The sequence below is a fragment of the Palaemon carinicauda genome, chromosome 21 (genome assembly GCF_036898095.1).
Source record: "Palaemon carinicauda isolate YSFRI2023 chromosome 21, ASM3689809v2, whole genome shotgun sequence".
NCBI lineage: Eukaryota > Metazoa > Arthropoda > Malacostraca > Decapoda > Palaemonidae > Palaemon > Palaemon carinicauda.
The window spans coordinates 121,351,176-121,364,705 of record NC_090745.1 but is presented as its reverse complement, the minus strand read 5'-3'; the positions used below and the strand labels follow the sequence as shown (position 1 = coordinate 121,364,705).

General features: G+C 49.3%; 1 protein-coding gene across 2 annotated transcripts in view; it reads right to left on the bottom strand.

Moving 5' to 3' along the window:
* Positions 1-13,530, bottom strand: part of LOC137615452 (cell division cycle-associated protein 3-like) — a 310,532-nt gene that overhangs the window by 14,235 nt on the left and 282,767 nt on the right. For both annotated transcript variants that reach the window (XM_068345333.1, XM_068345332.1), the window contains exon 2: positions 13,000-13,142. In XM_068345333.1, coding sequence (XP_068201434.1) covers positions 13,000-13,131 — 132 coding nt within the window. In that variant the 5' untranslated portion in view covers positions 13,132-13,142. The remainder of the gene's footprint in view (positions 1-12,999; positions 13,143-13,530) is intronic.

Genomic DNA, 13,530 nt, shown 5'->3' with positions numbered 1-13,530 from the left:
TCTAGAATGTCTTTTAGAGGCTCGAAGGGAGGTACCAAAATCAACTTCTAGTACCCTAGCCACATCCACCTGGGGCACTCTTAACAGCTTGGGGGAAAAAACGACTGCTCGAAGCTCTTGAAGAGCGTCGAGATCTACCTGGAGGCACCCAGATCTAAGTCCTTCAGGAGGAAGACTTGGGATGGACATGCCCACTTCGTCCCTGAGATAGACCAGGGAGTCTGCTATCTCGTGAATGGAGGCCCCTAACGGCCTGATGTAGTTCGAGGAGCACCCCTTAGAAAAGGTAGCCCACTACGCCTGGTACACCTCGACTGATGAACGCCTCAGGTACCCTGTCATCCTTGATGCTGTCCTCGACGGAAAACCTTCCTTTTTCAGCAGACGCTCGATAACCTCCACGCGTGAAGGAGGGACCAAGGGTTTTCGTGGAGCCCCTGGAAGTGAGGCTGCCGGAGAAGGTCTGGTCTGTCTGGAAGTGTCCCAAGTGTAAGGCATCACAGTTCTTTTAGATCCGCGAACCACTCCCTCTCTGGCCACCAGGGCGCTACCAAAGTCACCCACAGGTTGGCCGTCCGTCTCATTGGAAGGCGTCCTCGAACGTTGCTGCTGGATCTGGCACAGGAAAACAAAACACGGGGAGCTGTGCGTTTAGTCTCGTGGCGAAGAGGTCGACCACCGGGGAGCCCCACTTCAGGGAGAGGGTTTTGACCACTTCTGGGTGTAGGGACCACTCGGGCCCTACCACGCGACCCTTCCAGTTGAGGCCGTCGGCCAGGACGTTCCTCTTCCCCGGAGAGAACCTGGCTGAAAAATGAATTTGTTCCACTTCAGGAACTCCATCGTGAGATTGCACCGTTCCTTCGACTTCAGTCCTCCTTGCTCTTTCACGAAGGCCACCACCGTGGCGTTGTCGCACCCCGGATCCACGGAGCTTCCCCGGGGTGGATGGATGATCTCTAGGCCCGCTCTTTGTACGATCCTCATGTCCAGCACGTATATGTGCAGGTTCGTCCCCTCGACTTCCCATCTACCTTTTGCCATTTTGTCGAGAAGATGAGCACCCCAGCTCTCCTTGGATACGTCAGTGAACAGGAGCATCTCCGGAGGGTAGGCAGAAAAGGGCATTTCCTTGAGGGTGTTCGTTCCGATTGCTACCACCCCAGGACTTCCTTCGTCTCTGGGGACACCAGGACTATCTAGTGCGGGGAGTCCTATCAGTCTTCGCCAGACCTTGGCTCTCCTGGGTTGGCCCGACAGGAAGGGCTAGAGTATCTGTTTTAGGGTGTCCAGTTTCTCCTCGGAGGGGAAGGAACTCGCCATCCGGGAGTCTAGAACCAACCCTAGGTAGGTCATCCTGATGGAGGAAATCAGCCGGGACTTCTCCAGGTTGATGAAGATACTCAAGACGTTGTAGAACTGCAGGAGATTCTCGTCTTGCTCCCTCAGTACTTCCTCTGGGACTGAAAGCAACAACCAGTCACCTAAGTACCTAATCTGGCAGACGTCCTGTTCGTACGCCCAGCCTGAAACTGTTGAGAAGACCTTCGTGAAGCCCTGAGGACTGCCGACAGTCTGAAGCATAGGGTTTTGAACTGCCATGTTTTGGTACTCCATTTTTCCCGTAAGAACCTCCTGTTGGAGGGATGGACAGGGACCTGGAAGCAGACGGCTTCGAGGCCTATGGACCTCAGCAGTCCTTCTCCTTCAAGGTCACTAGGACCGACTTCGGAGTGTCCATCTTGAAGCCGGTGTTGTACACGAATTGTTGAGGGCTGAAAGGTCTCCAGAACCCTGTCGCCTTCTCCACCAGGAAGACCCTGTTGTAGAACCCTGGACTCGGTTTTCGACTGGTTCTACTGCCCCTTTCGCCAGCATTGCCGAGCCTTCTTCCTGCAATATTGCTACTCTCCAGGGGTCTCTGGATGCCAACCACTCCCCCTGTTGATCTGGGATCCGAGGTGGAGGTCCGCTAGGAAGGGAAGCTTGTATCCCTCCTTTAGTACTGCTACGGTCCCCGGAACCGCTCCGTGGTCCCGCCATGCTAGCCAATATCGTTTGAGGCATACCCCCACCTTAGGCACCAGCAGGAGTAGGGGGGCCTCCCCTCCTAACTCCTTCGAGAGCCGCGGCCTGGACGCCCTCTCCTGGAGTCTGAGTAGGAGGGTCTGAAGGTTAACTGAGGAGTCGAAGCTCCCCTACGGGGGGCAAGGCAAGGGAAAGATTATGTGTGCCAACTTCTACATCCGAAGGGCGGACAGAGCCGAAGAGGCACTGGGCAAAGGTGCGGGGCTCCCTCTCCATCGGCCACTGAGCCAGGCACTGGAGAGGCAATAGCCCCGTTCGACCCGCTCGGGAAAAAACCACTCTGCCTTCGTCATGGATGGGGCCGTCATGGGTCTCCCCCCCCCGGGGAGATCCGTGAGGTTTAAGTACCCTGCCATGTCAGCGGCCGCCTCCGATGCTTGGACGGGGCTGGCCGGGACGATGGCACGGCTGGCTCCATCACGGATGGAGCCGCCGGAACGGAGGTAGCCGTCATGGGAGTGTCAGCGGCCACCTCCAATGCTTGGATGGGGCTGACTAGGACGATGGCACGGCTGGCTCTATCACGGATGGAGCCACCGGGACGGAGGTAGCCATCATGGGTGTCTGCGGCCACCTCCAATGCTTGGATGGGGCTGGCCAGGACGATGGCACGGCTGGCTCCATCACGGATGGAGCCGCCGGGACGGAGGTAGCCGTCACGGGTGTCAGCGGCCACCTCCAATGCTGGGATGGGGCTGACCAGGACGACGGCACGGATGGAGCCATCATGGGTGTGTCAGTGGTCACCTCCAATGCTTGGATGGGGCTGGCCAGGACAATGGAGCGGCTATCTCCATCACGGATGAGGCCACTGGGACGGAGGTAGCCATCATGGGTCTACCCCCTCCCGGGGAATCCGTGGGGTGTGAGTACCCTGGCATACCACCGGTTGACCACGAAGCCTGAATGGAGCAGTCGTGGTACCGGGTATGGATGCCATGCTGCCGGGTCGATCCAGCGGCTACCTCCGCTGGAAGGATGGAGCTCCTGCGGATATCCATGGAGCCACGGGCTTCCCCGTGCTGGCTGGTTGGTTCCTCCGTTCAGGGCTGGCCATCGAAGGACCGGAGGCCGGGACAAGGCTGCCGGTCCGAAGGGGCGACTCTCTCCGCTGGGCGGGAGAAGTCGGAACCTTTGCGGGCTTATGCCTGTCGACCGAGACCTGGCTGTCGAAGTCTTGGAGGCTGGGACACGGCTGCCAAACCGAAGGGGCGACTCTCCGCTGGGCGGAAGGAGTCGGAACCCTCGCAGACTTATGCCAGTCTGCCAGAGCCTGCTGTAGGGTTGCTGGGGTTCACGTCGAAGGGCGGGTATCACCGTCGGAACGGGGGTCTTCGTCCTGGGTCCACCGCGCTTGTGCCGAGCTAGGTGGCCTTTGGAGGACTTATGCCGGCCTGCCAGAGCCTGCTGTAGGGTTGCCGGGGTTCACGTCGAAGGGCGGGCATCACCGTCGGAACGGGGGTCTCCGTCCTGGGTCCACCGCGCTCGTGCCGAGCTAGGTGGCCTTTGGAGGTCAGGACTCGACTGCCAGACCTAAGGGGCGACTCTCTCCGCTGCGCGGATGGAGCCAGACCCTTCGCGGACTTACGCCTGTCGACTGGAACCTGCCATGATGAGTCCCTCCATCGGGTGCCGCTGCTGAGCTTCCTCAGCGCCCCGTCTTGGGAGGCTCCTTCTCGGCGACGTCCTCGTCTGCAGAAGTGACTGAAAAACACGCCAAAGAGGCTGGAGAAGAATTAGGGACATTTTCCCCCCCATGGGGTCATCAGGGGAGACGTGGCCTGCTTGCACCAGGACTCCGTCTCCCAACACACTTCCACCCCTCCCTCAAGCCCTCACTCGTCTGGAACGACGCCACAACCCCACTATCCTGAAGACCAGACTCTTGGAGAAGGGCCGCGGCCCTCTTCCCCACAACGGACTTACCTCGTCCCCTACTCTGGGTAGGGGAGGGTGGTAGGGAAGCTCTGTCAGACGAGACGCCCGGCGAAGCAAGGGGGGGAAGGGGCGCTAGTCTTCTTAGGCGACCTCTTCGTCACCTACTTCTTCTTGGTGCTATACCGCACCCACTTCGACTACCGGGGAAGAGCAATGGGCACTTCCCCACAACTGACTTACCTCGTCCCCTACTCTGGGTAGGGGAAGATGGCTGTATAAAGAAGCTCCATTCGACGAGGCATCGGGAGAAGTAAGAGGAGAGGCTCTTGGACGCATTCTTCTTCTTGGTGCCGAAGCGCACCCACTGCACCACGTTCCAGGACTCGCACTCCGAACACGTGGCTGTAGGAGAACATAAGCTACCCCTACACGACGTAACACAGAGGATAAGGGTAGGAAGGATGATTTATTGTTAATATATTTTAATTATAAAATAAATTTTTGAATATACTTACCCGGTGAATATATAATAGCTGAGCCTCCGGCGGCTCGACAGAAAAACACACAAAAAACTCGCGAGCGATCGCTATGAAGGTTGCGGGTGTGCCCACTAGCGCCAACTATCGGCCAGATACCGTATATACATGTAAACAGACCCAATTTTTCTCATCACGCTGGGTCTCTATCGGGGAGGAAGGGGGGGCCTTTAATTTATATATTCACCGGGTAAGTATATTAAAAAATTTATTTTATAATTAAAATATCATTTTTAAATATTTAACTTAGCCGGTGAATATATAATAGCTGATTCACACCCATGGTGGTGGGTAGAGACCAGAGTTAATTAAGTTTACAGCGTATATGCTTAGAGTTTTTGACAGTTATATCATAACAAAACCCAAATATATAAAGGTACCTGGTAAGGAAGTTGACTTAGACGATTACTCTGCCTTATTAGTCTGTCTTCCTCACGAAGCCCAGCGATCCTCTTAGGATGCTGAAAGACTCCCAGGAGCTGAAGTATTAAGGGCTGCAACCCATACAACAGGACCTCATCAAACCCCTAATCTGGGCGCTCTCAAGAAATGACATTTGACCACCCGCCAAATCAAAAAAGGCTGCGAAAGGCTTCTTAGCCTTCCGTACAACCCAATTAAAAAACATTTCAAGAGCAGATTAAAAGGATATTGGAATTAAGGGAATGTAGTGGTAGAACCCTTACCCACTACTGCATTCGCTGTAACGAATGGACCCAGTGTGTAGCAGTCCTCGTAAAGAGTCTGGACATCTTTTAAGTAAAATGACGCGAATACCGATTTGCTTCTCCAAACGGTCGCGTCCATTATACTTTGCAGAGATTTATTTTGCTTAAAGGCCACGGAAGTTGCTATAGCTCTTATTTCGTGCGTCTTAACCTTAAGCAAGCATCGGTCTTTTTCATTCAAGTGAGAATGAGCCTCTCGTATTAAAAGTCTGATAAAATATGACAAAGCATTCTTTGACATAGGCAATGATGGTTTCTTAACTGAGCACCATAATGCCTCAGATCCACCTCGTAAGGACTTAGTACGAGCTAAGTAGAACTTAAGAGCTCTAACAGGACACAGTACTCTTTCAAGTTCGTTGCCTACGATCTCTGACAGGCAAGGTATATCAAAAGACTTAGGCCAAGGACGAGAAGGCAGTTCATTTTTGGCCAGGAAACCAAGTTGAAGTGAACATGTGGCTTTTTCTGTAGAAAAGCCGATGTTCTTACTGAAGGCATGAATTTCACTGACCCTTTTAGCCGAAGCAGAGCACACTAGGAAAAGCGTCTTGAGGGTGAGATCCTTCAGGGAGGCTGAATGTAATGGCTCAAACCTGTCTGACATGAAGAACCTTAGGACCACGTCTAAGTTCCATCCAGGAGTTGCCAAACGACGTTCCTTAGAGGTCTCAAAAGACTTAAGGAGATCTTGGAGATCTTAATTGTTGGAAAGATCTAAGCCTCTATGACGAAAGACCGAAGCCAACATGCTCCTGTAGCCCTAAATCGTGGGAGCTGAGAGGGAGCGAACATTTCTCAGAAGTAAAAGAAAATCTCCGATTGGGCTACAGAGGTACTGGAAGAGGACATAGATGCTGGCTTGCACCAATCTCGAAAGACTTCCCACTTCGACTGGTATACTCTGAAGGTAGAAGCTCTCCTAGCTCTCGCAATCGCACTGGCTGCCTCCTTCGAAAAGCCTCGAGCTCTTGAGAGTCTCTCGATAGTCTGAAGGCAGTCAGACGAAGCTCGGGGAGGCTTTGATGAACATTCTTTACGTGGGGCTGACGTAAGAGATCTACCCTTAGAGGAAGACTTCTTGGAATGTCTACCAGCCATTGAAGTACCTCGGTGAACCACTCTCTCGCGGGCCAGAGGGTAGCAACCAACGTCAACCCTGTCCCTTCGTGAGAGGCGAACTTCTGCAGTACCTTGTTGACTATCTTGAATGGTGGGAATGCATATAAGTCCAGATGAGACCAATCCAGTAGAAACGCGTCTATGTGGATTGCTTCTGTATCTAGGACTGGAGAGCAATAGATTGGTAACCTTTTGGTCAATGAGGAGGCAAAGAGGTCTATGGTGGGTTGACCCCAAGTAGCCCAAAGACTCTTGCCCACGTCCTTGTGGAGGGTCCATTCCGTGGGTATCACCTGACCCCTCCGACTGAGACAGTCTGCCAAGACGTTCAAGTCCCCCTGGATGAATCTCGTCAACAGGGAGATGCCTCGATTTCTTGACCAAATGAGAAGGTCCCTTGCGATCTCGAGCAGCGTGAAGGAGTGTGTGCCTCCTTGCTTGGAGATGTACGCCAAAGCTGTGGTGTTGTCTGAGTTGACCTCTACCACTTAGTTTCGAAGAAAGCTTTCGAATTTCATCAAGGCCAAGTGGACTGCTAATAGCTCCTTGCCGTTGATGTGCATGCTCTTCTGACTTGAGGTCCACAGACCCGAGCATTCCCGACCGTCCAGGGTCGCACCCCAACCCAAATCCGACGCGTCTGAGAACAACACGTGGTTTGGGTTCTTGACTGCTAGGGATAGTCCCTCTCTCAGACTGATATTGCTGTCCCACCATTTCAGGCATGCCTTTACTGGTTCGGAGACTGGGAATGATACCGTCTCTAACGTCTTGTCCTTGTTCCAGTGAGAGGCTAGATGGAACTGGAGAGGCCGAAGGTGTAGTCTCCCTAGCGAGACAAACTGCTCCAGGGATAAGAGAGTCCCTACGAGACTGTTCCAACTCCTGACTGAACAAAAGTTCTCTTTTCAGCATTAGTTGGACTTCGAGTAGGGCTTGTTCTATTCGGGTGGCAGACGGAAAAGCCCGAAAAAAAAAAAACTGGACTGCGAATCTCCATCCCCAAATATAGAATAATCTGGGATGGGATCAGTTGGGACTTTTCTAGGTTGACCAAAAGTCCCAACTCCCTGGCCAGACTCAACGTCCAATGTAGATCCTGCAGACAGCGAAGATTGGACGATGCTCTGAGAAGCCAGTCGTCCAAGTACAGGGAGGCTCGGATTCCCGATAGATGGAGGGATTTTGCCACATTCCTCATGAGCCTCGTAAACACGAGAGCAGCAGGACTGAGGCCAAAGCACAGGGCTCGAAACTGGTACCCCACATTCCTGTAAACAAACCTCAGAAACGGTTGGGAATCCGGGTGTATAGGAATGTGGAAGTATGCCACCTGAAGGTCGAGAGACCATCCAGTCGCCTTCCATTAATGCTGTCAAGACAGCCTGGTAGAATTCATCGTGAAGTTTGTCTTGACAATGAACACATTGAGCGCACTTGCCTCTTACGTACTCCTGCAGTGAACATGGCTGCCCGATCATTGGAGCCATCCCTGATAGACTTGTTCCTGCAGAGAACATGGCTGTCAGATTATTGGAGCCATCCCTGATAGCCTTGTTTATGCATGACATAATTGTACAGCAAAACTTCAAACGCTCGAAAAAACTCCTAACAGATGGCCTAGCTCTGAAGCCGACCATAAAATCTTGGAGCGTCTCATGGCCAGGCGCCAGGGAGAGTCTATGAGGTTTGAGAAGTCTATCTGGGCAGAGGCAGGAACTCCCAAGCCGAGAACTTCTCCCGTGTCTTATCAGACTCTCGCTCTATAAGCCAGCTTAAAAGTAGGGAAAGCAAAGGCTGTCTCCCCCAAACTCCTCCTGGTGATTAACCAGTAGCCTAGCAAACGTAAAGCTCTCTTAGAAGAGCGAGAGAGCACTAGCTTAGAAAACAACGGCTTCGAAGTAGCTAGGCCTAGTGTAAACTCTGACGTTTAGGCGAACGAGGAGCAGCAGTTACAAAAAGATCCGGACAAAGATCCTTAAAAATCAGCATGATTTATTTAAAGTCCATAGAGGGCTGAGCAGCTTTAGGCTCCTCTCCGTCTGACAGAGTCCTCAAGGGAATATCAGTAGGAGGGGGATCAGCAACTTCCTCATCTGAAGGAACCTTGTCCGACAATTGCCGAGTCTCAAGCAAGGGAGAGACCTGCCGTGGTGGCAATGCTTGACAAGCAGAGTCCACACGCAAAGGAGCAACAGTAGCAGTCAAGGACGCTATGTCACGTAACTGCTTAAAGGACTGACCAGCAACAACAACAGGTGCGGGAGGACGCTCGACGTCAACTCGAGACTGCCTTGACTGCCTAGACTGAGCAGTCAAAACAACTCTTGACTGCGGTGCTTGACGCTCAACGTCAAAACAAGTCAACTATGCTGGTTGGCGAACGTCCTGAACGTCAACAAGAGCAAGCGGCAGCGGCTGAGAGTCAACACGGGACTGCATCGAGTGAGGCTCTACAAAACACGATTGACGTGACTTTGTAACGTCAATGTCAACAGGACGAGCAAAGGCTCGTTTGGGCGGCTGACGGCCAGGATCTCGATCAGCTAAGCGGCGAGGATCATCGTGAACCTGCTCAGCAGAATAGTCCTCCATAAGAGAGGCAAGCTTATTCTGCATGTCTTGCTGTACAACCCTTTAGGATCAACGGGAATGGGTGCGGTAAGAGACGAGGGTAACGTATGTGACTGCAAAACCTTGCCTACAATAAGACTCTCGGAGCCTGTGTTACGCTTTTCTTTAGGCGGCGAGCAGTCTTCCGATGACTGCATAGGGTCAGAGCTGTCCCAATGGCTACAACCAGGACGCTGGACCTGTCCTGAAAGGACTGACTTTCGCTTTAAGGGCCTCGAAACCTTGCTCCACGGTTTCTTACGCGAAAAGCCTTCGGATGACGAGGAGAAAATCGTCTCGCTCGTCTTATGGTAGGGGCGGTCTTGATGAGACACGCCTGAAACCATAGAGGGAACGTCTGTTCGCTGATCAAGGCCTCTCGAACCCATAAGTCGTACGACATTACTTCTCCCCTGGGCTTGGGAGCTTGCAAGAGGTCTCGGACTAGGCGAACGACAGGCACGAACAGACGAACCCTCGGTCGCACACTGATAACACTTTGCGCAAATATCACTTTATCACTACAATTTTCTGTTTTGCACTTACTTCACTGAAATCGAATTTTTCAACAATTCACATTAGGCATGAATAAAACTGATTTCTACCTGAAGCACGCAATTCTACCCTCATCAAAAGGTTATAATTGCGAAATAAGTAGTATAATGTAAGCACATTAATACAAGCAAAAAACAGTACTGTAAACATATAATAAGATAAAAAGATCAGTGGCTGGGGAGGAGACTAAACACTAGTTCATTCAAAACTACGTTTTCAATCTCTCACCGTACAGTGCCTTGGGACGAGAATAAAAACTAAAAACGTTTTATCCTTTCTCCCCGTACAGAGACTAGGGACGAGAGTAAAAAAAAAAAAAAAAAAAAAAACTGACTCGAGAACAACGTTACTCGCTTGGGACGAGAATAAAGATCGGAACGTTCTCTCTTCCTCTCTCTCTCTCTCTCTCTCTCTCTCTCTCTCTCTCTCTCTTGATTTCGCACCGAAGAGAAAAGCCCACTTACCTTTCGTCAATAAACAGGTTATTTGACCAAAGGAAAAAACTGAAAGGACTAAGAAATTGAAAATTAACAAGTTCCTTTAAATTAGTATTTAAAAACATTTAAGTTTGAAAGAAGAATGAACAAAACGTCAGAATCGATTTACTCTTTCTGCAAAGTGAAACCGTGATTCTCTCTCTCTCTATCGTAACGATAGAGCGCAAACTGCGTAGCATAAATAAACTAAACGTTAGTTCATCTTTGAAACAGTACGAAGACTATTCAAAGAAAATCTTTCATAAAATATCTACTAAAAAATATTCATTTAATAAGTTTTAAATCATTTGCTCTGTAAAAGTTATTTACGATTGAAAGGGCTCAACGTTGTTTAACTTCGGTTTCCAAGTTAGGACCGCCTACTCTCGGATTAGGGGAGGAATAGGTAAGGTCGCATATAAACAAATCATTAAAATTTATCTTGATGTTTATTATAAATGGAAAGCTAATCGAAGAGGCCTAATAAAGGCAGTTGAGATATAAAATATATAGAGGAAAATCTATAATTAACAACAACAATTTATAACGTGATAAGATAATTGCTAAAAGCCTAAAACACACTTCCGTACTAAGGGAAGGGTCGGCCATTTAAAAGTCAAAGAAAGTCCAAAAAAACAATCCAAAGTCATCAACAATTAAATCTATCCAAAAATGAGTTCAAGATTTAAGTTGAAGATAAAACACCTGCACTGCGAAAGCTCAAACAAAAGGAAGTACTTCACCAAGACTGTTGAAAAACTCCAGGTTAACAGCGAGTAATGGTACGTCTTGTCGATCAGACCGACAGAGAAAAATTGGGTCTGTTTACATGTATATGCGGTATCTGGCCAATAGTTGGCGCTAGTGGGCACACCCGCAACCTTCATAGCGATCGCTCGCGAGTTTTTGTGTGTTTTTCTGTCGAGCCGCCGGAGGCTCAGCTATTATATATTCACCGGCTAAGTTAAATATTTAAAATTGTTCTCTTCAGCTATTTAATTCCTAGTTCCATTTCCTCACTGGGCTATTTTTCCTTATTGGAGCCCCTGGGCTTAAAGCATCTTGCTTTTCCAAAAAGGGCTGAAGCTAGGATAGTAATAATAATAATAATAATAATGGGTCCACGTGGGGACCGCGAAAGACACAAAAGGGGGGTCGGGGACACAGGGTCGCACTGGGTAAGGAGAGAGCGTCGAGATGTTATCACGACGCGACCAGAGAACTTACTGGAGATCGAGACCTGAGCAAGCATGCTCTCTGACCTGGGGAATAGCCTCAGGGCATGTTCCACTCCACCTGAGGTTACCCCTCATAGAAAACGGGACTATAGGGTAAACTACACAAAACTCTGGTCGGTTGGGAGGAGATCCCAGATACTCCTAAGAAAGTAGTTCGAGGTAAGTATTCTGTGTTGGAACAAACCAGAATTAGGGAGAGCAATCTTCTAGGAGAAGGTCCTAGTCTTAAAGAAGATTCCAAGATACTGGGACTGACAGGAGTCTTAAGACTCCCCATGACATTGTAGGGACTCTCGCCTCGAAGAGACTACGGTACTTGGTCTAAAGACAGCTGAGTCCACAGGCGTTAACGACGTGACTTCAGAGGTAAAGCTCCATAGACAGATCCCAGTGCAAGCAGGGGAGTAGAGGACTCCTCTCAACTCGCCACGGTACGTTCTTGGTCCAATGACACCCTCCAGCAGACGAACAGAACAATTTGACTCTCTGTAACCTACAAAAGAGGAATGGTTAGACGCAACAGACCCCTCTACGACAGACGCAAGCCCAACTCCAGAAGAAACCGAAAATCTGAAGATAATCTTTCCTAAAAGTGCTGGCCTCAATGAGGCAGAGGAATGGCCTGGGAAAGGGTACAAGAGCACCAGTAATATGAGATGAAAAGGTCTCTTGACAGGCTCTTTGGAGTACCACGGTTCCAGACCTTCCTTAGAACTTCAGCGTTCGAAACTGGCCAATGAGGCTCTGGATAGTACCAACAACCTGGTATTACTATTATTACTTGCTAAGCTAAAGCCCTAGTTGGAAAAGCAGGATGCTATAAGCCCGTGAGCTCCAACAGGGAAAATAGCACAGTGAGGCAAGGAAACAAGGAAAAATGAAATATTTTAAGATCAGTATTAAAATAAATATTTCCTATATAAACTATAAAAGTTAACAAAAAAACAGGAAGAGAAATAAGATAAAATAGTGTGTTCCAGGAGAAGACCCTACACCGTAGGTGAAGAATTCATTTTTGCTTCCTTTTTTTTTTTTCTTCCTGCAGAACAATTCCCACTGGGAGGGTGGCCACTCCCTTCAATCATCATAGGGCAAGGGTTCTGTAGCTAAGTGTCCTCGGCTAGTCCGGCACCGCCTGTGAGGATCCACCTCTATACTACTCAAATGGTGTCACAGGCCTTAGGTGGCACCCCAGGGCATGTCTGCATGATGAGGAGTCACACGTACAAGCACACAAGAGGGAAGAAAGACAGGAAAATTATTGAACATTTTTGAAGTACAGTAAATTAAAAGCAAACCCTGCCATGTTTCCAGCAGAGAGGAACTAGTTCACTCTCTAGACGGCTGAAATCCAATCGAGTTTACAGTGAGCAGTAGAGTGGGTGATTACTTCCCCGCTGCCGGCAGGGTAATTACCTGCCGGTTGTTCCCACCTCGTTAAAGAGTTTTAACTATCGTATTCCAGTCTTCGCTAGTATCGTCTCCTATAGTCAAGAACAAGGGTTTGTATGCATGTGGGAACAAACCGTAACTAAATTTGGGAAAAAAATGAGAAATAATGTGGCTGCACAACTACCTCTCAACAGTTAATGTAGAGTATTTACTAAGTTTCTAATGGATACATGCCTTGAACAGAATCAATGATTTGCACCTGTTCACAAATATACCGATCACATTATTGGTTATATACTGTAGTGCAACAGGACATCCAAACTTTAACCTAAAACCATAACGACTAGAGTAAGAAACCACATTTTAAACGTACCATGATAGGAGTTCGTGCGATCTCCTCAGATGGAGAGCGGGGATCAAAAGGCAAGCGTTTACCCTTGGGGGTGTGTTCTTGCTCGGATTCATTCACTACTGTGTCAACAAATTTACTGGTGATGCCCCCCATTGTTGGAAGATCTGAAAATGTTGTAAAAAATTATCTTACAATACAATATTGTAGGGAATTTTATTATCAGAATTTTAAATAACATGACAATCACAGTGCTTCAATTTATTCTACTCTGGCTTTAAACTCTCATAACATTTAGTATACATATATTATTATATATATACCAAGGCACTTCCCCCAATTTTGGGGGGTAGCCAACATCAACAATTGAAACAAAAACAAAAAAGGGGACCTCTACTCTCTACGTTCCTCCCAGCCTAACAAGGGACTCAACCGAGTTCAGCTGGTACTGATAGGGTGCCACAGCCCAACCTCCCACATTATCCACCACAGATGAAGCTTCATAATGCTGAATCCCCTACTGCTGCTACCTCCGCGGTCATCTAAGGCATCGGA